The sequence below is a fragment of the Dreissena polymorpha genome, chromosome 14, assembly GCF_020536995.1.
Source record: "Dreissena polymorpha isolate Duluth1 chromosome 14, UMN_Dpol_1.0, whole genome shotgun sequence".
NCBI classification, from domain to species: Eukaryota; Metazoa; Mollusca; class Bivalvia; order Myida; family Dreissenidae; genus Dreissena; species Dreissena polymorpha.
This window is the reverse complement of record NC_068368.1, coordinates 64,485,567-64,511,875: the sequence shown is the minus strand read 5'-3', so window position 1 is coordinate 64,511,875 and position 26,309 is coordinate 64,485,567. Positions and strand designations below refer to the sequence as shown.

The 26,309-nt window shown below is 34.3% G+C and overlaps 2 protein-coding genes and 2 long non-coding RNA genes across 5 annotated transcripts in view; 3 read left to right on the top strand and 1 right to left on the bottom strand.

Annotated features, from left to right (window-relative positions):
- The window catches only part of LOC127857571 (uncharacterized), a 154,132-nt gene extending 150,813 nt beyond the window's left edge, over positions 1–3,319 (bottom strand). The window contains exons 1-2 of the mRNA XM_052394029.1: positions 2,397–3,319; positions 381–704 (exon numbers count right to left, since the gene is read on the bottom strand). The gene's annotated coding sequence lies outside the window, so the exon portion shown is untranslated. The remainder of the gene's footprint in view (positions 1–380; positions 705–2,396) is intronic.
- Positions 3,320–6,100: 2,781 nt separating this feature from the next.
- Positions 6,101–8,796, top strand: LOC127858338 (uncharacterized). Of its 2 annotated transcripts, none has more exons than XM_052395395.1 (4): positions 6,101–6,148; positions 6,876–6,962; positions 7,640–7,733; positions 8,461–8,796. In XM_052395395.1, exons 1-4 carry the CDS (start codon positions 6,142–6,144, stop codon positions 8,525–8,527), a joined length of 255 nt encoding a protein of 84 aa, XP_052251355.1. In that variant the 5' UTR covers positions 6,101–6,141; the 3' UTR covers positions 8,528–8,796. The 2 variants fall into 2 exon arrangements, with proteins under 2 accessions (XP_052251355.1, XP_052251354.1); XM_052395394.1 differs by having other exon boundaries at positions 7,640–7,836.
- A 70-nt stretch (positions 8,797–8,866) lies between these two features.
- Positions 8,867–19,753, top strand: LOC127858998 (uncharacterized). Its single transcript, XR_008039226.1, has 2 exons — positions 8,867–9,222; positions 19,690–19,753. It is a non-coding gene; the product is annotated as an uncharacterized LOC127858998 (long non-coding RNA).
- A 1,786-nt stretch (positions 19,754–21,539) lies between these two features.
- On the top strand, positions 21,540–22,382 carry LOC127858275 (uncharacterized). Its single transcript, XR_008038839.1, has 2 exons — positions 21,540–21,669; positions 21,826–22,382. It is a non-coding gene; the product is annotated as an uncharacterized LOC127858275 (long non-coding RNA).
- The last annotated feature ends 3,927 nt before the right edge of the window (positions 22,383–26,309 follow it).

The following is a 26,309-nucleotide window of genomic DNA, read 5'->3' as shown; positions in this document are numbered from 1 at the left end:
TGTTTAATTAGACATTAAACCACTTATTGCTGAATGCTATTTTTGTTATTGGATAGTGTCTTTTTTTGTTCTTGGATATATGTAATTCATTACATGTTTTTTCAAGAGTGGTATTTACGTTTATGCAACATCGTTAATCTGTAACCTTCGACCTAACTTCTTAACTGATCTTATGCCCCGTTAGCATCAATATTTCACAATCATTAAGTTTGTTTAGTAAACAGTACTAAACCGCACAACATGGGACAATATATTGTGCTTTTGGTTTCATTTCCACACAAAGCCATAGATTTAAAATATAACTAATCAATATTTCGTGATTTAATCAAATTTATTTTAAAGTTTTATACTTATAAATACTTTTTGAGAAGTATACTTACCTTGTTTTCATGTTCACAGTTTTAATAAGCTCAGTCTTTAATGTAAACAAAAATTCAGTCCATAGCATTTAAATACCAAATCCACTGTTCGATGTTTCATTTTTCACTACAAAGTTATTATTTTGAATATTAAAATCAACGACACATGGTTTTATCAGCCCTTTTTTGTAAAAGCGGCACTTCGATGCGGCAAGTTTTCATATAACTCTTGACAAACGCATGGTTTTCCCCAATATAACTTCCCGTCATTTAATTCATGATGAGTCAGACACAGAGAATTTATGTTTCCCACACATTTTGTTGAAACCCACAATTGATCACAATCTAAAAGAAAAAATACATAGTGGATTATTAAACAACGAGTTATACATTTGGACACAATAAGGTCATTCTTGTCCCGTAGATAACATGGTTCCAACGTCTCGAATCTTAAGTGGTTCGCTCAAACCACGCAATTTAAAGGAAATTCCATATGGATGTCAACCATCACAACAAGAATCGAGAGCAAAATTCGCAAGTTTATGCAGCGTTCATCAAATGTGCTGTTCGAAGAGTCAACACAAACAACATATTAATACTAGATTAATTTTTAGTTATAATTCAACACTACCTAAAAGGAAAATTCTGATAATACATACTCTACCATTCTAAAATGTGCAATTCTCTTTATACCTACTTTACCGTATACGTTTTTTATCAACTGCAGTAACCATGCTAGTATGAAGTTTATTCATTAACGCTACCGAATATAAATGTAATATTAATTAATGCGCTGATCTTTAAACAAAATGGCATTTTCGAATTGCAAATAATGAGCAAACAACAATACTGCACATTGTTAATACAATTATATTAAAAATATGTTTCTAAAATAAACAATACATTCAACTTTAAAATTATTTATTTTTTATTATACCAACATATACATATTCTTCAAAAACGTTGCAAAGTGGTTCATACACTGAACTGTAAATCAAGTATTAAATGGCTATTGTGTTTAAGTATGTAATAAGATGACACGCTCAATTTATAAATAGAGATATATATAAGAAGAAGTGAGATAAACGAAATGTATTGTTTTTATTTATCTTATTCAACTTATTGCACGAATGAAAAAAATGTACTTAGGTATTAAAGCGAGAGAGTTTACAATGTTTGCCTTTTAATTTTGCAATATGAAAACAATTACTTAACGATGACCAAACTTAACACTTGCGCAGTAAGTAATATTTTGAGAAACCAGATTGCCATTTTGTTCGAGAATTAATTAGTAATATCAATGGTTATAGTTGCTCAGAATGACTACAAACATACGTATGTTTAATTATAAATGTAGGTTATAAAGGCATTGTTGAAGGCATGTGTGATCCACCAACATATAGGCGCGTTCAAAACATATAACACCATATAATAGAGCAAACAAACAAGACGGTAAGTACAACGGCTCAGATAAATACTGCTGTTTGTGTATCTTGTGGTACCTGTATTGTCATTTGAAATCCCACACAGAGTTAACACCGATACATTCTAAACAAAATGTTTTCTAATGACTTGTATAACTGTTTCATTATTAAAGAATACATTTATAATTGTTAATTGTTGCTGATATTTTTGCCTTACCAAAACTGGCCTCCATTTCCAGAGTTTTCGCCATCTTTGCAAGTTTTTCCTTGCCTTTGCCTCAAGATGCACAAACCAGAAGTCTCAATTCCGTGTAACACGTTCATGCAATTGCAAGTGTTTGTTAATGTATCTTTGGAAACAAGTCAAGAGCTTGCTGAGATGGAAATACTTTATGTGGATTACATTTTGGGCGTTGTTACGATTATAATTTTTGTGATCAGAAATTGTTTTTGTTTTTAATAAAAATATCAATAAGAGACCGTTTAAAATACAATTCAAGACAATAAATAAATTCATAAAACATAGCTTTCTTTAATGAAATATTTTTTAGCATCATGTTGAATTTTTTAGAATTTCATACAATATTTATTATGAAAACAGTGATATACTTACAAAATGCTTGGTTATTTTTAATCCATTGTATTCCGGACTGCAAAAAGAGTAATGGTTTATGTACACAGGAATATCAGTTTGTAGTAATATTGAATAAATAACGCTTTATATCGAGTTACAACGTTAGACATACGCCTTAAAAGTATTGTATCCAAACAATCAGTTGGCAACGTCTGTTGTTCCGCTTATATTCCTGTTGAATTGGCTAGCGTTTGGAAAATATTGGGGTTTCCACTTACAAATTTCAGCTCATCATTGGTTTTCTTTTTTTCAGTAGATGACTCATGCACCGATATAAATGTGAAGTTTCTCCCAGAATTTTGCCGTAAAAATCTATCCGATTTCAAACTTACATGTATCTTTAATATCACAAAACATTTGCTCGACGTTATATATCCGAGAAGAAATCACTAAAACTTAAGTTATATAGCAACTTCATTTTACCTTCGTGCAGTCAGTATGTTTAAGCCGCACAATATGCAATCATTGTCGTTTGTGATGTCAACATAGCAAAGCCGCACAAAGTGTGAGTATTGTGAAAATAGTTGTCCAAGTCGCACTTATTGTGAGTATTGTTAGTTGAGTTTCAAATATAACGTTTAAGCCGCATTAAATGTTAGCATTTTCATCTGTATTGCCAAAAAGCAAGTCCGCATTGAATGTTATCATTGTCATTTGGGTTACTAGACCGTTAAATCCGCATGTAATATGAACATTTCACAAAATGACTGATCAATGACTTAAATATTTGCAAAACAAATGTACATATTATGTATATTCTAGCGCCAGTTATAATATGGATCATGACATAATTTCCCAAGACATCAATACATTCTCGATCTGATTTCACGGTAACCTTTCGGTCAGCTGCTCTTTAAATCAAACCAACGCTATGAACGGACGAAACGGTATCAATAAAATAAAATTAAATTTGCTTTGTTTATTTTTGTTCAATGCAATTTTACAAGTCGCCCCCTCCCCTCCCCGCCCCCCGCCCCCCTCTCCCCCACACGCCAATATGTTTTGAAACTGTAGCTGACGATTGTATTATTGCCTTCACAAAAACTGCATCCCTTCCCAAAACGTTAAGTCCATATTTATGAATGATCCATTAATTGTGCCGTCCAGAAACACACCACACCTAATAAGTAGTATGTAATTTCTGAGGAATCCCAAACATGCTTTTCCATGTTGCATTTTCGAATAAACGTGGGCACACATAACACGCAAAAGGTTTTCGAATCAAATAATATACAGTGGCTGTTCTAGCAAATTTGCTTTTGAAATACATATTCGCTGACATTAGAACTATGCAGGTAATTGTTATTGAAAAAGTCTAGCATGAAATACACTGGACTTATTTACAGATAATATAGGAACTTTATATAATATAATATGATTTCACGGCATCGTTTAATTTCAATATAAACATGTGTATTAATCTCTTAGCAATGCCGGGGTTACATATGTTAAATGAAATATGTTTTATATCAATAAATTGCAATATGGTTGTGCAATCGATAAATCGTTGCAACAAACTACTAGCTCATTATTATTATAACGAAACAACCGACTTTTGTTAATGAACATTTAAAGGGAAAATAATCAACTTTACTTTATTTCAGACTTTCAAAACATTTACATGTTTAAATAGAAAATATACTTTCTGGGATAAGTGACATTTCTGGTTACTTTGGCCTTTTTGTGTTGTAATTGTTTTACTTCAAAAACTCATAAATTAAAAATGTATGTTGTGACACAGCTTTGTAAGCCCTTGATCATGTCATTATTAAACGCAGGGAATAATCTCCGTGAACCATAAGAACAATTATTTTGCTCTTTAGTACACCTTATGATCTTAAACAAAAAAATGCTTGCCATGCTCATTGTTTCGACTCTTTACGATTGTATATCAAATAACCATATAGAGAAGTGGCAACAAGCGTTTATTTTATTATTTTGCATGTATTGTTATTTCAGCAATAGTCTCGCTCATAAACGAGTCACGTGATAAGACGAATTTATTGATTTATCATCACTTCATCTTAAAAAATGTTGTTGTCATAAAATTGAAGGAGTACCAAGAATATCGTGAACTTCATAATACATTAAGGTCAAACTAAACAAACAAAGACTACAAGCTCTACTACTACTTCTCTACTACTACCACTACTACTACTACTACTACTACTACTACTACTACTACTACTACTACTACTGCTACTACTACTACTACTACTACTACTACTTCTACTACTACTACGACTACTACTACTGCTACTACTACTACTTCTACTACCACTACTTCTACTACTACTACTACTACTACTACTTCTACTAGTAGTACTACTACTACTACTACTATAACTACTACTACTACTACTACTACTACTACTACTATTACTACTACTTCTACTACTACTACAACTACAATTACTACTACTACTACTACCACTACTACTACTACTACTACTACTACTACTACTACTACTACTACTTCTACTACAACTACTACTACTTCTACTACTACTACTACTACTACTACTACTACTACTACTACTACTACTACTACTACTACTACTACTACTACTACTACTACTACTACTACTACTACTACTACTACCACTACTTCTGCTACTACTTCTACTACTACTATTACTACTACTACTACTACTACAACTACTACTACTACTACTTCTACTACTACTACTACTACTACTACTACTACTACTACTACTACTACTACTACTACTTCTTCTACTACTACTTCTACTACTTCCACTACTACTATTCATGAGAACTACGTCGTGTTTCCCTAGCTGCCTGGAGCCGATCTCGCGTTTGCAAGTAAATGTTCGGATATCGTAGCCGGAAATTCATATGGAAATGTTTTGACAGATTAAAAATAATGACGAGCATTTTTTAGCTATGTTACCAGACCACATCTAGCGTTGAAATTTTGGCTATTGCTTTACGGAACATTGATTATGTATATGTTAAATTTATTTTTCGAACACGTTTTCGAAATATTCGTTGATTTTAAGTGTTTGTGGGATTTTAATGACAAAATATTGTTTTCCTCTCTGAAACCACAAGGCAAAAATGTTTCACATTCAAACAGTGGTCCTCTTCTACGTTTGCTCAAATAATGTCTTATGGTTACAACTGGTCATGCCACAGTAGTCACATGGTAAATAAATACTTGTTAGCAACACCATTTGTATGGTCTCAAAACATCGAGAATAAGGGATATTAATGGCCAAGCCGGCCCTTTTGTTTTATATTTTGGTCGCTATGATGAACATAAATAAACAATCCTCAACAACATAAATCAAGATCATGCCGCATAAATCAACGTCATTGTTTTTTTCAATAACATATTTTCTACTATTGTAACATGTCTCAACTTAAAAGAGACATCATCTTTGTTAAATGTTAAGTACTAGATCCGACACGCGCATTTATCATACACAAATAACCCTACCCGGTTAAACATAAATATAAATGGAGCATGCTTTAAAAATCAGAGTAAAATATGCAAAACCGTTAACAATTTAATACGACCATTATTCAGCACGTACGTTTGCTTTAAATATATTAAATATTTAATAATAAAATATTTATAATAAAACAAATTCTACTTAATGGACATTGATCGACCTTTTGAATCAATATGTATTTTTAGAAAGTTATGTAATACATATACATAAATAGATACACCTGTGCATAAGGAAGTAACACAAAGATGGCAGGTATAATTTATCAGACTTACTTTATTATATTCAGATAAACGTATGTTTAACTTTATGCAAACGTATAATTATTTATTCAATCGACTCTTTTAAAATTAGATTGTACCTGCTACGTACGCTAAATAAAAAAATAACACACCATTGATTTCTGTTTGAAAGCTCCTGTTGATAATTACGCAGTTGTTCTTTTTTTTTGGAAAACCAAATATCAATACTGTTATTCATACATACTTTATGATAAAACGTTGTCTATATAAAAGTATAAATAAGTTCAATGCGACAAATCTTAATGTATTCGAACGGGGCTCTTTTAATTTAACTTCATCATACGCTCAACTACTATTTAGACACCAGTAAACGCGCCTTTTAAGCTCGCAATAATAACTATGCGGTTGTATTACGGAGAAACACATGTCATACTGCCATTAATACATACATGTACTATAGAATGAATTGTTACTTTTTGACGTACAAACAACTATTTGGAATTATAATCCGGAATAATTCAATAAACGACTGATAGTTCTTTATTGGCCAATAGAACAGCGATAGTTTTCTTCTTGGTAAAGATGAAAATCAGCGAGCATCATATCAGAAAATAGACATTCATACATATTTCATGTATTAATCAATATAAATATAAAAAAAATTACGTAACAAACTTAATCCACACAATTACAACTCAATTTTAGAAAATGATATGGAAACAAATTTACAATTGTTTCAGGTTACAAGGACATTGCAAATGACAGGTCAACTTCTCAGGGACCTTTGCTCCGCTATATTAATGCAACGGTTGTTAACAGCAGCAGTGGTACGTATGATTATATCTTTACGTTTATTTCTGGTGAAAGTGCAACTTCGGTATTGTTCATTTAAAATGTTCACACGTTTCAATGTTTAACACAGCACATTTGAAATCTAACCTGAAGCTTTAGTCCCAGAAGAAAGGGCTTCGTGAGCCGGATGTAAATGGCTTCCTTAACCCCTCTCTCAATCAATTGTGAGTTCACATGCTGAAACTAACCATTTAATGCATTGGCTTATATCTTCGTTGGTATATATATGAAGAATTTTTGATAAATTTCCCATTAACCGTTTGCCTCTGTCTTCACTTGTAGTGAGATTATATTTTGATTTCTGTTTATATATAAATATATATATATATATATATATATATATATATATATATATATATATATATATATATATATATATATATATATATATATATATATTCCTGTCTGTCCAATTTGTTCCACCCTAAAAGTCTGAACTTTGCATATGCTGTTCGTTCTCATATCGCAAGATGAATATCTGTGTATTTGTTCATTTTTCAAAGGTATACCCTATTTGTTTTGATTACACACAGAACCGTTGTACACGGAAAAATGATTATAATTAATTTGCGTTATTTTATAAGGTTTTCAATTAATATTAATAATCCTTCAGAAAAACATAAATTAACCATGCTGCTTGTGCTGATTACAGTTAATTATGGCCCCACAACTGAGAGTGTCCTACCAGTAGCGTCGAATGACAAGGCCCAAGATGTTGTCGCCTTTGGAGCTATTGCCTTGATAATGTACATCGTCATCTTTGTTGCTCTACATTACCTTTTTAAGAGGTTTTGCAAAGGCCAGAAAGTGATTGGATCCCAACGACAAATAAACGCAGGATTACTTCAGGTAATAGGGCGATAATTATTCCACAAAAATAAATAAGAAATAAGATCTTGAGACTATTTAAATAGTATTGAACAATTAATTAGTGGTAGTTGTAACAGTAAAACTAAATGCTACTCGATTTGACAGATGTACACTCCTGTTCAAACGCAGTAAACGCTGGAGCGAAAAGTCTTATGGCATTATTAAAATATGTCTACTTAACGTGTTAAATGTTTATAAGACAATTGATTTTGCATTTTGTTAGTGTAATTTCGTGACTTTTTCTATTCCTTGTTTGGAAAATACATTCATGAACAAACGTGTTTTCTTAAAGTGTCCGTTAACACTTTTAGAGAGTGTTTGTATAACGGATTTAGTAGCATCAATACAAATAACCATACAAAATATACTTACATTTATTTGGATATGAAATAACAACCAGCATTGCTTTGCAACATACAAAATATTAGAGACCTTTACCTCAAAAGGGTTCAAAACAATTAGCATGCAAACAGTTTGCCGTATTTTCATGTTTAATTGTTTCCTTTTATGTATTCTGTCGCTGTTCATTCCTCATTTAAAACAACTTAAAGTATCTTACACAAACAATTCAAATTTTTAACATGTTTTATATTTGTTTTTCAGAGTCATGCCGAAAAATTTAAGACCGATGACAATCCAACCTCAGAGATCGAGCAACTGTAGCTCGTAGAAGATTGTCAACATCAAAACCAACAACAGATGTCAGCTGCAAAGAATAATAATATCTTATTTATTACGTATTTTGTTTTAAAATGGGTACCACATAGCCTTATCATCTTTGTTGTTTTGGTTGGTTTGTTGATGTTCCTGTTTTAATTCCAAATATTTCAATTTTGTATAATTGCTGCCAATTACGCTGTTATTGTCAGCTTTCAACTTTAAATTACACGTTTGCAAAATAAATCATTGTGAAATGAAGCTCAGATTAAACGTTTTGATATATGTTGTTTTCCACGTTGTTAATCTGTCAAAATCAATGATAATATATAACTATTTGTGCAGAGAATTGTCTTTTAAAGGGGCCTTTTCACAGATTTTGGCATTTTTTTAACTTATTCATTAAATGCTTTATATTGATAAATGTAAACATTGGATCGTAAAAGCTCCAGTAAAAAATCAAGAAAAAATTAAAAAAAGGAAAAGAACATTGCCCGGAGCAGGTTTCGAACCAGTGACCCCTGGAGTCCTGCCAGAGTCCTGAAGTAAAAACGCTTTAGCCTACTGAGCTATTCCGCCGAGTACACATTCTTGTCGTATTTTATACCTTATATAAGCAATCTTCGTAGTTTCACAAAATTTAACGACAAAAACAGAACTCTCCAAATTATTCAATCGTTTTGCGTTGCAACGCTTTATAATTTTTAGGTTTTAAAATCGTCAAAAGATGCATATAATGGCTATATTAGAGCATGGTTAATGTTCAGTATTACTGTTTCCTCACAAATATCATAACTAAAACGAAAACTTACGAATCTGAAACAACTTTTTTCAATTTTGTCAATTTACCAAAACGTGAAAAGATCCCTTTAAACAATGTCTTCATCACATGCTTCATTTTGGTATACAGACGTCGCAAGATATCATCGCAATATTCGACTATATTTAGTACACGAGCGGAATGTAATCCAACATGGACCTCACCCTTCCATCTGAACTTGATAGAAATACATAGCAGGATAGGAATACGTGTTTTGTTAAACAAGCATCCTAGTTCGGTACGATTCAATTACCAGCTGTGAATAGACGCTTGCCAATCATGATGGCATACATCCTTATCATTTTGCTTACTGGTAACTGCGACTCGCATATAATATTGCGTGTTCTCGCTCGATGCTAACACTCGAAAAGATGTATTATTTTTATTTCATTTAAGCCTATCAAGAATGCATGGTGTAAATGAATTTTTGTGTATTACATGTGAATGTTTGTGTTGACATCAACGTTACAGCAAATTATGTCTTTATTGAGCAGATAGCGGTGCATTGCATGCGTTGAAAAACGGGGGCCTCAAAATGTTTTGAGTAAATCTCTGGACAGTTAAATTATTCCCGTACTCATCCGGCAAACAGTTTCAGTTTAGGTTCGCTGTCAGTTCGTTCGGCGGTGACCGCACCGAGTTTGCAGATACCTGTGCAAACTCGTTGCGCTCTATGGCGGACAGCGACCTCACAACATAACTTCTCTTAGACTTATTACAATACAAAATAAAATCTAGTAAAAATAACATACAAATAATAGATGTTAACGTTGATGTCGATTAAAGCTCTGACACCACTTTTATTATGGCTGTCAATCACTTACCCAATAATGTGTTATTCATCACAAGCAGGACGAACCCAAGAGAGAAAGGAGAGTACAAAACGTTATCAAGCTGAAGAACAATTCAGCAAACTTGAGTCTGATGAAAAACGCAAGGCCATTAAAGAAACGTGTGTTACCAAACAGCCGATGACTGAAAACTGGGCTGACTAGCGGAATTGAGGATAGATGACACAGAGATCATCCGCCAGTCAGGTCTGGTATTGCTGATGGGATAAACTCATTCATGGGAGTGATTTCAACTAGTTCGCATTTAAAATCTAGCTTTTCATCAAACGGCATAGACGCCGACGTTTCCTCTAGCTTGCACTGAAGCACTTTCTTTCAAACAGAGTCATGCATGGTAAAATGTCTCAAACAAGCAAGTTTTCGTCGTAAAACGTAGGATGGATTTTGTTTGTGCCAACAAGTGCTGCTTTCATGTTCCGGACGTATACGTTTGTCATGTGTTCTTTGCAAGGGGTGCGGAGCGGTTTTCGGAGACACATGCATTTCAAAGCCTGTATCCTGCGTTCTGTGTCAGCGTAAAGTGTCAATGTCTGACAGATATATAGTTGTATTGAAACTACGAACTCTACGAAACTAGAGCATGTACTTGGTGTGGAGCTCCTCATCCACAACCTGTTCAGTCTGATAATGGAAATTCCTATTCGGAGCTCAGTGGTTCTGGTATTATTCTTGGACAGGTTTTCTCTCAGGTACTTGAAGCTGGGCTTCTTGCCATTCATGTCTGCACTGGTGATGCGCATGCTGTTCACCACTATCTTCGATGTGTATCGTTGATCGTGTGCGTTCAATCTTTGTCATAAGACAATTTTGAATATGTCAGAGATGTTTAATGAAGTAATAAAACATGTACACCATCAATATATTACAAAAACATGGCATTAAAAATATATATTAATTGTGCACATTTTCATAAGTTGAAATAAAAATGCTGTTTTACGATTCATTACAATATTAAAGAATATTTTATTTTGACTGACCTTTAAACGAACCATGATTTTGATACAATTTTCGTAAAACAATATTAGTGTAGCCGCTGTCTAATATATACTAGTCACACCACAATTATCTTAGTTTTCGTTTCATGCGAACATATGAGGACATCATATGAAAATCATTACATCGATAAAATTAAAGGTCCGCGATAACGACTTCAATGTCATTAATGTACTAGAGTTTCGGTTCCATATATGAATAATATTTAATACACTTAAGTATTATTTGTATAGGTACTTACGTATTAGTATCTTTCACGTAGATCCGAAAAATATGTTTCATCGGATACATTTTTGCAATTTTGCCAGGAAATTAGTACATTTTTCTTTAATGGGCATTTCATACATTGTTGTCCTGTTAATAGAAATGAAAAAGCGTCTACATTTTTTTAAATATTTGAAATATTGTCAACCGATGCTTTTGTTATGACATCAGCTATTTGATAAGAGACATGCTTGGAACAAGTCAAACTTCATTGCGAAGCCTTCTACCTAGTTGAGGGAATTTAGCCAGGTTTGCATTTAATGGGCCCGCATGTAAAGCCCGCCGTTGAATGTCTGAGAGGTGTTTCTGCTCCGCAGATGGTTACAATGAACGCAATGCCGCCAGCTTATATAGTAAATTAAATTAATTGGTCCAAACAACAGACTGCGACCATGCCATTCCAAAAATAATTGACAAGATTGATAGTGGTATTCAGCCTTAACAGTCGAACGATGTATCTGCCAGTATAAAAATATAGAGAAGGGATTTTGATCGCGAATCACTTATTGATATAGTTTTTTTTCTGATTTCCGCATGACACGTTCATTCAACAATCAATTGACAGTCATGTGCGTCACTGTAGTACTTGTTTTGCATGATAACGCCATTTATTCCTACCACAAAATGTGTTCATATTGCGACCCCCAGGCAAATGTAACATGTTTGCATTAATTTCTCAAAGTTTGTATATGCAACGGTGGCTATAAGGCTGAATTGATTATAACGAACCACTTATGCCAAGACATATCCTTTTCGCAATTGGAAGACAACCACAACTACCGAAGCCTTGTTCGAGCATTTTATTGATCATCAACATTCTCAGATCAACTCCATTTTGATCACGGCTAACACTTCAACTGAATGTTGAGAGAAGGTAAACTTACAAACACTAAATCTCTTCATAGGTACAACCACGTAACTTAACACGACACGTTTTGCTTATAAATATGTATGTAAGTGTAATCACATCAATATAGAAATTTCAGATATTGTAAATTATAGTTTTTTTCTTTAAATGAAAAACTATGACATACGTATTACCCTAGAAATATTACATTTTTCAAGACAGATGGAGAATAAAATATCAATTTACAAGCCCAGCTTAATCACTTAAAAAAGCAATCCCACTGTATTTGATCATATTAATTGATAAAAAGGAAATTAAAACTAAAATAAAATCAATTGAAATAAACATCAATTTATTAGTTAAGATGTTTTATTTATTGCGAATACTGTACACAAATGGAATCATTCCGTTTTGTAAATGACGTACGTTGTTTGAACAGTGATTGCATTTGAAATAGACATCATAACTATTTGCTTTTGTTCGTATCATAAAAGTTGTATTTTATTAATTTGCATTTGATTTATTAAATAACCCTATAAGTATTGTTTAAGATGTTTTAATTGTGTTCAAATTCAAATGTTTTCACTTAAAAGTTTGTACGAATTCTCAACATTCGCGTTTGGCCTCTTTGTTATTTCCAGATTTATTAATGAGACTACTGAAACATTGGCGACTACTCTTTTTAATATTTAATATAGGGTTGAAAACGTTTCTCCCCCTCATGGAGAGTTTTTCGTGATTCTGGGGAACGTATGTAAGCTGTTTTTTTAACGTTTAATACGCATAAAGAACAAGAAACAAAGCATACAAACACCGATCAACAAACAAACGTAAATATTGTGTCAATTTTTCATCAAGTTTGCACGGAATAAAGGACCAGCACATGTGCTCGAGTTAGCGCGTTATCGATGTTAGAGGTAGTAAATTTTATATTGAAGTCTTTATGATTTGACAAGACTATGAGTTGTGTGCGCGTCAAAAAAAGTAAATCGAGTTATCGATGCCTGCTTTTCGCTTCTTGTTTTCGTAAAGTCTAATCATTACGAGTTGTTTGTATGCCCCCGGTAGGTTGGCATTTAGCATTCGGAATGTCCGTCTGTTTTTACGCGGCGCTTTCAGATAATGAGCTGAGTTTTGGAATGTTAGTCTACTTACATGACCTACATATCAAGTGTGAGTTTCGTTCCGGTCCATTTATTTTTGGCGAAGTTATGGGCCTTGGACTTAAACACTTTTTAAAAAATAACTTTTTGCGAATGTTCGTTTTACGCAAATCTTTCAGATATCGAGCTGATTTTTGGTATGTGAGTCTACCTACATGACTTACAGATGATGTGTGAGTTTTATTAATGTCCATTAATTTTTGGCGAAGTTATGAGCCTTGGACTTAGACCTTTTCTCTATAATAACCGTTTTCCAGGGGCTTTTTTACGAAACGCTTTCATATATTTAGCTGATGTTTGATGTTTAAGTCTTACTACATGACTTCCAGATGAAGTGTAAGTTTCATTCCAGTCGATTGATTTTTGCAAATTTACGGGCCTTTTACAATTTTCTCTAAAATAGCTGCTGTGCGGCTTCAAAGCGCAGTAGGGGGCACTGTGTTTGACAAACACAGGTCTTGTAATTTTCAATTTAAAAGTATATATTTTTATATAGCTTTAAATCTCAAAAGTGTTTTGGGTAACAATTAGAGCGTTTAAATTGGTTACACTTTTTTTATTGACCCATCGCCTGGCTTCAATTTGTTAATATGGCGTAATTGTGGTGTCATACAACTTTTAATAGAATATATATGTTAAAACTTGTGTCAGACTCTTTATCATAATATCCTTATCAAAGTAGTTTTGTTTGGATTTTAATAGATACATATAAAACCCGATGTTGTGATCAAAGTTTAAAAAGCATTTTTTGTAAGTAAAATAATAGAAAACGGGACACAATGTAAACATTTCTTTGCAATTATGCAAAGCTTGACGTTGCATTAAGCTAGCTACATGTACATAGTGTATCAATTTATGTGATGGTTGCCAAGCCACAAAGTGAAGATAATGCATTGCTGAAAGGCATGGGCAAAGTGGAGTATGACTGTTGTATGTGTACGTAATCGGCATATCAATGGAGGAATGTAACGCCGGTTCATTGTAAAATAATAAGCGTGTGTTACATGTGTCATTACAACGTCCCATAATTCAACCAAAATTCTATCTAAAAACGTCCTTTTTTCCAGTGTGTCCATAAGACAGTTCAGTTATTTTGCATGCAATCATAAGAAGTTTAATTTGATACATGTTATTTAAATAAATCCAGTGTCAGCTAAATTTGATGTAAATGTACTCATTACGTTGATTGTTTTAAAGATTGTATCAAGTAATACTTTTAGAGTGTTCATTTAATGTAATACGACCCTTGATTAAGAAAATAGTTTTTAAATTGTTAATGTATTTTCGATGAAAAAAGCTTGCCTTCGGGAGCAAACTTGTAGAAATCATTGCGTCTTTGCATGGTTGCACATGATCACAAGGGCGTAAAAATCTAGTGTTGAGCTACCGTTTAGAAGCTTACGTTTATGTTTGTATGACTTTTCTCAAAACAGATACAACGTCGTTGAATAAAAAAAAAACACTAGAAAACAACTATCAAAAATATGTTCAATTGCAAATAAGTTTCTGCTTTAAAGCAAATAAAAAAAATCGTATACAACTCCTGTTCAGTTGGGTACTGTTAGTTTGTTCATACGGCATCGGCTAAAACACGTTATAAATGTCATTGAAGTTAACAATATTTGATTGATGGTACCATATAACAAATGTTTATTGAATATTTATAACATTCCTCGTACACATTTATATGTTGATTATTGATTACAAGACAATAATGTTCGAATTGAAATCGCATATAAGGCTTTAAGCATGTTGGGTAGTACATTTTGTTCTGCGCGCTCTGTTAAAACCGAGATTATATTGTAATACATGTGCGTAAAGTGGCGTCACAGATAAGGCTGTGAGTTCGCGCAGTCTACTCAGTGACGAAACTTCCGCATAGACTAGATTTTTGTTAAGAAGAGACTTCTTTATTAACGAGAAATTTCCTAAAGGCAGAAAATGTTGTCCCAGATTAGCCCATGCGGACTGCGCTGGCTAATCTTGGACGACAAGTTGCGCACTTACTTTTAACCAAATTGTCCAAAGCGATATTCATATATTACGTGTAAGTGTGAAATGAAACAATAACAAATAAGACCGCCCCCTCTTGCTCAATATAGAGCCACGTTTATTTCGTGTTTTTTTAATAATATATTTTCCAAAGGAAGCTAAGTAAAAGCGTAGCTCGCTAGTTACTTAAATGACCAGCTGTTAGAGTTGATTTATATTTGGCGTACTTTAGTTGTTTATGTACAATTATTGTAATTCTGAAGAGATAATCTTACATCCAAGATTACCACGGCAATGAGGCTTGTATCATTGTTTGATAAAGGAGCAATTGGATAAAAAAAGCCGGAGTTCGCACAGGCTAATCGAGGACGACACTGTACGCCTTGACTTCATTTTCGTAAGGAAAATCCTGGAAAACTGGGCTTTACGCTTGTATAGTGTCATCCAAGATAAGCCGGTGCAACCCGTACATTATAATTAGGGACTACATTTTCCGCATTAAGTGGATTTTCGTTAAGAGGATACTATTTTAACAAAACTTTCTATTAAAGCGGAATGTGTCGTATCTGATATGAATCTTGAGGCGCATACTTTAAACCTAGATGTATGAAGACGAGGCTTAACTGGTACAAGTGACTGCAATAGTGATGGTCTTGAATAACAGTTATATGAGCCGTGAAAGGGTTCCATGCATGTGTGTAAAGTGTCGTCCCAGATTAGCCCATGCAGTTTACTCAGGCTAATCCGGGATGACAATTTCCGCTTTTACGGTAATTTTCCTTTACAGAGGGTCTTTTCTTAGCAAAAATCCAGTTTAGACGGAAATTATTGTCTCAGATTAGCCTTTGCAGACTACACAGGCTAATCTGGGACGACACTTTGCGCACATGCATTAAACCCCCTTTTTCACAGAGCGCGATCCATATGAAATTTACAGAAATGTCAAACACAATCGTTTCGTAGACAACAAAAACACAATACTTGACATTTGTTTTAAAGGGGCCTTTTAACTGACTTTTGCATGTATTGAAGTTTGTCATTAAATGCCTTACATTGATAAATGTAAACATTGGATCTTAAAAGCTCCAGTAAAAAAAAAACAAGAATAAAATTAAAGAAAGAAACAATTGTACCTAAACTGGGCTCGGACAACGAACCCCTGTTGTACAAGTCAATCCACTCGGCCACTCGGCCACTCGGCCATCCGTGCTCATACAATCACTAATGTATTTTATACTTTATATAAGCAATCCACGTAGTATCACACAATATAACGTCAACAACAGAACTCTAACAAATATTCAATCGTTTCGAGTTGCACCGCTTTATAATTTTCATGTTTTTAAATCGTCAAAAGTTGCATATAATGGATATTTAAGAGCATTGTAAATGTTCAGTATTACTGTTTCATCATAAATATCATTATTACAACGAATATTTGCGAATATGAAACAACCTTTTGTACCTTTGTCAATTTACCAAAACGTGAAAACGCCCGTTTAATGACAAGTTTTATAAGAGCGTCAAAGCAAATACTATTAATGTCCTAATGTCATACGGCGAAGATCTTCACATGCGATATCTCATGGGTAAATACCGGTTCAAACGCCCGAACCACCCAAACTGAATTATAGTTAATGGATAATAAATAACGACGCTACATATAAAATTAAAACTTTATCTAAACCCATAAGTGGTAAAATGATGATTATATGTAAATAAATATATTGTCAACGTAATAAAATGAGCATACTTTTCACTTTAAGATTTTGAATAGTGACTGATATTGCTTGTTTAAATAATACTTTATAGTAATCCTTAAGGCAACACATGTGAGTTACATTAATTTAAAAAGCGAAACAAAACAACCACTCAGTTTCAGTTCTTTAAATACCTGTATGTCTCAAGTTAACTCTGTGAAAAGGGGATTTAATGCATTAGCGATAAGTGTCGTCCCAGATTAGCCTGTGTAGTCCGCACAGGCTAATCAGGGACGATAATTTCCGCTTTTATTATATTTTCTGTTCAAACAAAGTCTCTTTTTAACAAAAATCTAGTTTATGCGGAAAGTGTCGTCCCAGATTAGCCTGTGCGGACTGAACAGGCTTATATGGGACGACACATTACGCACATGCATTAAACCCCTTTTTCCACAGAGAACGGTCCATATGCTTTCTGATATGTTTGCCACATATATTAAAACTCAGCTGATAACAAGTGTTATGCTAGGTTACAAATATTGTGTGAGAGGGCAAAGTGCAACAATTTACCAATCCGATCGTAGTAATCTCTCGATATTAGACCGATTGTGACGCGAATCTATACCTTATGTTGAGATTTCACGAACTTCTCTCTGGTAAAACGGGGCTTCATGCATCTGTCGTCTCAGGCTAGCCTGTGCACCCCAGACAGGCTAATTTGAGACGACGCTTTCCATCTAATGGCTTTTCGTTTATGAGGTACTTCCTTTAAATAAAAAATGAAACGAAAAATGCCAAAAATAGCGGAAAGTGTAGTCCTTGATTTCATTTTGATAAAACTGGGATGATACTTAACGCACATTTACAAGCCCAGTGTTTCGAGAACGCGGCTCCAATAGTCTCTGATTGTGAATCGGCCACCATTTGTCAGATACATGTTATGCGATCTATCACAGTCTGATCTCATTAGAAAATGCGATTGCATACACTCCATTCGAACTGGTTCAATCGGAATAAATTATTTATCTTGTAAAAAGTCCCCAAAGGCAGTTTTAGCACTTAGTAGTGTTTTGAAATAATGCCCGGTTTCAAATATTGCAAATGGCCCAAACATTAAAAGCCGGTTTCAATTTCAATTTATCTTTGATATACTCAAGGCTTGAAGCAAGCTTTGTAAGAGCGTAACATTGTTTGATGAAAATCACAAATTCTACAAACCGAAGCCGGGGCCATTAAATGATATACAAAAAGGTAATGCAATACAGCACTGTCACATTTTACAAATTGCAACAAGATATTTATGACAATACATTTATTTAACGCGAAGTATGATATGCTCTTACAATTAAGCTTCTCAATGTTACATAAAATGCAATGAAGATACTGCATAACACGACTTATGAAAATGTAAAACCGAATAAGTATCGAAAGAGAAAAATACAAAATAAAATAAATAAATAATGGACATTTGTAAAGTTTTCATTGCAAAAATGGGATTAGAAAGTTAAGGGCATTTTAATATGTCTTTAGTCACGTTTAAATCTAGTCAAGCAATAGTAAAAAACACAACAAATCAGATGACGGTGGAAAATGTCCCTTAAACCGCATATAATAGGTAATGTACTGTTTGTATTTGTATTTTTAGCATAACAACCTAACAGTCTGTCTGTCTGTCTGTTTGTCCGTCCGTCCGTCCGTCCGCCCGCCCGTCCACCCGCCCGTCCGCCCGTCCGTCCGTCCGTCCGTCCGTCCGTCTGTCTGTCTGTCTGTCTGTCTGTCTGTCTGTCACAACTTCAGCAACTTTTTGTTAAAAAAACAACAAGATAACACAGGTTAATGTCAAACCTTGCGTAACAATTACCTTGTCAAACTCGTTCAACCGGTTTCAAAGCGAGGCGCGTTATGAAATTGAGTTGACGTGTGAACTGGGTTACAGTTTAAAAGTGTATAATAGTAGATGAACTTAAAAAAGCATTTTATGCAAAGTCAGCGTGTTTTTTGTTTTTAACTATCTATTCAGTGGCTGACTGTATATTTTTTAGTTCGATTCCCCTCCGCGCCTGAACCTGTACTATATGAGGACACCGTGGTGATGTAGTAATTATGATTACGACTGTGTTTTAAATGGTAAGTTAATTTTTTTTTGAGGGTAGAGTAATATGTCGTATGTTTCGTTTAAACGAGGTCCGGGTATTAAAGGGGCCTTTTCACAGATTTTGGCATTTTTTAATTCATTCATTAAATGCTTTATATTGATAAATGTAAACATTGGATCGTAAAGGCTTCAGTAAAAAATCAAGAATAAAATTAAAAAAAGGAAAAGAACATTGTCCGGAGCAGGTTTCGAACCAGTGACCCCTGGAGTCCTGCCCGAGTCCTGAAGTAAAAACGCTCTAGCCTACTGAGCTATTCCGCCGAGTACACATACTTGACGTATTTTATACCTTATATAAGCAATCTTCGTTGTTTCACAAAATTTAACGACAAAAACAGAACTCTCCAAATTATTCAATCGTTTCGCGTTGCAACGCTTTATAATTTTTAGGTTTTAAAATCGTCAAAAGATGCATATAATGGCTATATTAGACCATGGTAAATGTTCAGTATTACTGTTTCCTCACAAATATCATAACTAAAACGAAAATTTGCGAATCTGAAACAACTTTTTTCAATTTTGTCAATTTACCAAAGCGTGAAAAGATCCCTTTAAGCCAGATTTGATATCATCTTATAAGTCGCGTAAAATGTAAATGTTAAATGATTGTTCAATAAAAACAAGCTTCTAGAATGACGCTTGGTGGTCTATATTTGTATTCGTCTGATCGTAGTGCACTTTTACATTAAACATTTCGAAATTGAGCATGTTGATTTGTACTTTTATTGTCAAACGTTAGTGCACTTATACCCCGTGTAAAGAAATGGAGTATATTTTATGTACTTTTATTGTAAAATCGGTTTTGCAAGGAATGCACTCTTATTGTAGACAAAAGGATATAGTTAGGAACTGTGTCTGCAATACTGTTCATTGCAAAACAATCATAACTCATTAGAATATGCAGTTAATAATTTATGTTTGTTTCATTAATAATGTTTCAAGCTTAAAATACTATTTCCACTGTGTTCTAAAATATATAGACATGTCTACTGTAACTTTTTGGGTTTCAGGGGTAACAAAGACTGGTTGTCTTTTTACAGTTTTATGTTTACAACACATAAATGAGATACATGTATGGTTCCACAACGAGCTAAGGTTAACAACCTGAAAATACACGAACATCAAACAAATCTGATCAGTACTAGATTACCTAATAATCTCAGTAATAAAAGTAATAAAATATTAAAGGTACACACTCGGTTTATAAAAAAAAATATAACCATTTACATAACGAAAGATAAGAATATTATATACATTTCAGTGAAGTCTGATATGAACACAGATACGATTCCTTAAATGTATCTAACATCAGTAGAACAATTTAATGGTGTAAACTCTCTGTCTTGTTAAAAACATACAACCTAAATAACCTTGAAAATGGTTTGTCGACAACAAGTGGACAAAATCATACAAATCATACACCTTGACATAAGCATGACATTATTACATTCATCATATAAATAATATGTACAGTTGAACATAACAATTGATATTCTCTACTTCATGCACTTACCAAACTAAGGATTTGATTGCCTTTCTCCCTTCTGCTCTACTACTCTCAGTGGTGTTAAGGGTTTGACCCTTCTATCAGTGCTGCATGAATGCTGCTGTAAATTAAAACTAGCGCATCAAGAAAGATTCATGAATAAGAAGATTTAGTTCAATAAAATCATTCAACTGCCATTTTGTTTCCAAGACAAACTAGGTCATATATAAAACATAAAAGATATAGTACAACAAGAATCTATTTCTAGACAGAAGCAAATGAAAGCGACAGTTGAAAGTATAAAGATAAAACGTTTACCTAGAACTGGCTGCTGCTGCGCTTATTAATAAACAATGAGAATTAAGAAAGTCAGCACGTCTTGCTGCTTTGAAATCTTGAATGTTCTGCGCAAAATAGCGCGCGAGACAATTTACGCATGCGCAGTCTTATTACACATCTACTGACACGTAACATTCTTCGTGAATGTTACATTCTACTAAGTGTTAAAATAGCAGCCCCGTCACACTAGTATAAAAGTATTATAAACACACATATTGTAGGATCGTTCCGAATCATAATTAATATAGTAGCATTGTGTGGTAACAATTGGTTAAAGAACTTTACTGTTATATGTTTTAGATAGTAATACATATTGGAGTATCTACTTTTTATACGCCCGTATAAAATACGGGACGTATTATGTGAAACCCCTTGGCGGGCGGGCGGGCGGCGGGCGGGCGGCGGGCGGCGGGCGGAAGGCATCACTTTGTCCGGACTCTAATTCAAATTGTATTCATCCGATCTTCACCAAACTTGGTTAGCAGTTGCATCTAGTTGATATCTAGGCCAAGTTCGAATATGGGTCATGCCGGGTCAAAAACTAGGTCATAGGGTCAATAAGTGCATTTTCAAAGGGGCCACTTTGTCCGGACTCTATTTCAAATTGTATTCATCCGATCTTCACCAAACTTGGTCAGCAGTTGCATCTAGTTGATATATAGGCCAAGTTCGAATATGGGTCATGCCGGGTCAAAAACTAGGTCATAGGGTCAATTAGTGCATTTTCAACGGCGCCACTTTGTCCGGACTCTAATTCAAATTGTATTCATCCGATCTTCACCAAACTTGGTCAGTAGTTGCATCTAGTTGATATCTAGGTCAAGTCCGAATATGGGTCATGCTGGGTCAAAAACTAGGTCAAAGGGTCAATTAGTGCATTTTACTTTGTCCGGACTCTAATTCAAATTGTATAAATCTTATCTTCACCAAACTTGGTCAGTAGTTGCATCTAGTTGATATCTAGGCCAAGTTCGAATATGGGTCATGCCAGGTAAAAAACTAGGTCATAGGGTCAATTAGTCCATTTTCAACAGCGCCACTTTGTCCGGACTCTTATTCAAATTGTATTCATCCGATCTTTACCAAACTTGGTCAGTAGTTTCAAGATAAGTAATATCAGTACAGGAAATACTGCCATTCTATACCTATGTAGGTCTAAACAATTATGATTTAAATATTGTGTTTTAGAGAACAAATGAGACTAAGTGTACACTTATTGATATCAATGCATATATATGAATATATCAGTTATATAAGTTGTTGTTGTTTTTTTTGCTTATTTCCAAAACAAATACATCAATCATCAGTGTATCATCTCCAATGGCACACGAATCGGGCGTATATTGCTCCGTCATGCGGCGCTCTTGTTTAATATAATGATATTATACAATACTATCTATTTATATATACCAGGAGTGCGTTTTACTTACATAGCGTATATTTACGCAACATTAGGTTTATGCACAGAATTAACGCCGAACGTAAATTAATGCGTACGCCGTTTCACTAAAATGTGCGCAATATTTACGCTGCGTGTAAGTGTTGTTTAGCCTGTCAGGTGCGCGCGCGCGGACGCGTAAGAAAGTAATCGTCTGCAACAGTATCTACTGTAAAGCGAGATTATACGATTTTTTACATGTGTTAAATTGTAATATATTGATAAAATATGTTACAATAACACAAAATAGGCAAAAAAAATTATACATTGAAGACGAATTTCATAACATGCAGCAAAGACAAATTAGCGCCTCGAGCAGATTGTGACGAATGTATTTCGTACATATTTTCCTACAATAACCGAAGCATTCGTCTTTTTAGTTAGTGTTCGTGTGTCGTATGAATAGATTCGTTGCAGGAATTAAAAAAAACCGTTAAACTAAATTTAGATTCACATCGTACATGCATGATTTACATTCTGGCGAATATCGACTGCACAGCCTTTTTCGATTTCAGAATTAAATATCTGGTTTATTTAGCATTTTTCGACATATGTTCTTCTTAACTTTTATTTTAATTTATATAAAAATATATTTTTTATAAATTTTTTACACATTTTATATTAATTAATAAATATTTGACAAGATGGTATATACTCGCTGTAAACAATCGTTACAATGGACGTGAAAACGAAGAAAAAGAAAACGAATTGGTCAAAAAACGAGTTTGAAACGCTCGTTTCCGAGTATGAAAACAAGTTTGACGTGCTCGAGGGTGATCTTTCCGTTTCCTTCACTGGTTCGGACAAACGAAAAGCCTGGGAAAGCGTTATGGAATGGACGCGTAAGTGGTTGAACATGAAAAGCCCCAGATTAATCATATCAACACAAAAATTCAAGAAACAAAAGAAAATTCGGACAATAATTTGAATATAAACTCTTTAGTAACTGATGGTCGATAATTTTTTCTGAAGCCCCTTTTTGTATTGTCATTGCTAAATTTAAGTTACAGTGTTAGATCTGAAAACATGTATTTATTCATTATCGTTTGTATTTTTTCATTTTGGAACTTATAACTGGTGCTGGTGGTAAAAGTATAACATGTGATGAATATTTGCTAGACTGAAATTGCATTTTTTAGTGAACATATATTTGCAACTCGAAAATCTGCGTATCAATACAATTCTGTATACTGTAGTTTTGAAACATCATCGTAAAAACAAGCAATCACGTTTGATCATAATAGTGATATAAAAATACTTGCGTAAAATAAATTAAATGTATAGATTTATGGTATCATAAAATGCTAGATTTGTATCGATCAGTATCACTAGTAAAGAGTTTTCAATATTCATGTACATGCAAAGACACTTCGATTTGCAAAATATGCAGGTCCCGGATGCACGTTTTTTTTATTTGAAGGTTGAGATTTATTTATATTTTCATTCAATATAAACGAAACGAAAATTCATTTAATGTAAAATAAAATAAAAAAATTATATAAAGATTGTAATGTATTGCGATTTTTTAGGGCATTGTTTTATAACTGGTTCAATGCACCTTTTACACTAAATTTCGATCGCTGATAAAAAATAACACTATCGCATCCACACCACTTATAATTATAATCAAAATGTGTTAAAATTTTTGTAAAATTATTTATTAAAGTTTTACTTTAAGAAAGAAAACGGGTATTTATAGTTTTGTTTTGTGAAATTGTCAGTATTTAGTCTACCGACGACCTTTACTCTGATAATATCTAAATGGCCGCGATCGAGAGGTGTGACGGCCAATCTATTTTTAGTAACGGAAAACCCCTCTTGTGACGTCGCGCCAAAACCTCCTATATAATACCCTCCGGCGACAGACGATACCTTTCAACGATTTCCTTTTCGCTTATACCTCAGTCACAAATAGACACCGATCACAGTCCGATCAGCGGTCGACGTATATTTCCGCTCATCGTGCTTGCGACCGGCCGATGATCGCACGAAAACCAGGCCATTTTGTAGCATCGGGCGGTGTCCGGATTAATTTTAAGTCTCACTTAAAATTTCACCCGACGTCGGGCCCGGGAAGGAATCGAGTTGAGATCGAAACAAGATCGGACGATTAACGCACGGGTATTGCCCGGCGATCGCCCGACATCGGATTCATTAAACGTGTATCGGCAACAGTAAGGGTATTTCCCAGAGGCATATACATCGGCCGACGACCGTCTGATTGCCGGAGGGCCTCCGCATGATGCTCGACGGACGCCGGACGATGCTCGTTATGATACACGTACAATGAATCCGATGTCGGGCGCACACAGGGCGATAACCGTTCGTTGATCGTCCGATCTTTTTTCGATCTCAACTCGATTCCTTCCCTAGCCCGATGCCGGGTAAAACAAACTGTCATCAAAGACTGATCGGCGTTACGCCAATTGTTCTGATTTACGCGAAGTACCTATCTGGCGTAAATTTACGACAGAATTTACGCACTGCGTTCATTAATGCTGTTTAGTGAAACGCGTTTTTGAGAGCAAGATTTGCGTACGCAAATATTTACGGAAATTATTTGCGTTGCGTACGCAGATTAGTGAAATGCACTCTAAGACATATGATCGCTAAATCGTCCAAGTTGATGTGAACCACACTGATTACGATGCTGCTATTAATCTATTTACTTGTATGTTTTGTCCGTGTTTTACCATCTCGTCTTAGCAATCATTTTCTTACTAAATTCAACTATTCTTATATTAAATGTATAACAAGTTTTATCTGTGAATGTTTGGTGTAATCATCGTTAAATTGCATGCATAAACTTTTATAATTGTGACAGGGAAAGGTCACATTTCACAGCTTCAGTTTTCACAAATAATTCAACACATAATTTTGATATAAGTGCTATGTCAGACGACGCCGAAACAAGCAGGGCATGACGCGCGCTGTTTTTCTCCAAATGGGTCCGCCCACGTAATGTGACTGCGATCTTGATTGCCTTTGCGCTATGACCAAGCTCCGCCTCTAGCGGTTCTGATATACAGCTCATTGTATACTGCGGCAAACGAAAATCACACCCTTTCTCTATTTACATTAAGAATAGCGGCAATCATTGTGAAATTGAACAGATGACTGATAAGTGCAGTGAGACTGTCTGTTCCGAATCACTAACGAAACTATCAAGGCACACTTTGAAACAGCGACCGTCATCTATTTTGGATAAAGGGTATTTAACCGTTGATTTAAACCTTAACAGGGGATCATCTTGATTTAATGATTAATTGAAAACCCATTTGACCTGCGATGGCTGTTTACAGTTTTCACTAGAACCGACTCATATTCCATCTACAGAAATGTCACTTCAAGGCACAGCTTTTTCAGAATTTCATTCCACCCCTATAGTGTTGTTTAAGTAATTATAGAAATTGACCATAGCACGCACCAGTTTTAACAGCCGTAAAGAGGTCATAAATATGTTTTTAACAACACCCGGTTTTTTTCATGTGTTTGCTATTTATATATTAGTGTGTGTTTTTTCTCGTTGTTTGATCAACAGTTTAACTAATAACGAAAACATCGAATAACTTACTGATTCTTTTATAAGACGATCGTCTGGAAATATGTTAAAACATTTGAGTTTTAATCACTGATCACCTCGAACGGTTTCTGAATTTGCCGCCCTTTGAAAAACAGATGTGAAAATATACTTAAGGTGCACGTTAATACGCTGGCGCGCCTAGATAGCGTCGCTTTCGTGCTTAC

Bases quoted from the DNA above. Each gene is read 5' to 3' on its own strand.
- LOC127858338 (XM_052395394.1), top strand. The intron at 6,963-7,639 runs GTACGTATGATT...TGCTGATTACAG, and splicing joins GGTTGTTAACAGCAGCAGTG to TTAATTATGGCCCCACAACT. The intron at 7,837-8,460 runs GTAATAGGGCGA...TTTGTTTTTCAG, and splicing joins TAAACGCAGGATTACTTCAG to AGTCATGCCGAAAAATTTAA.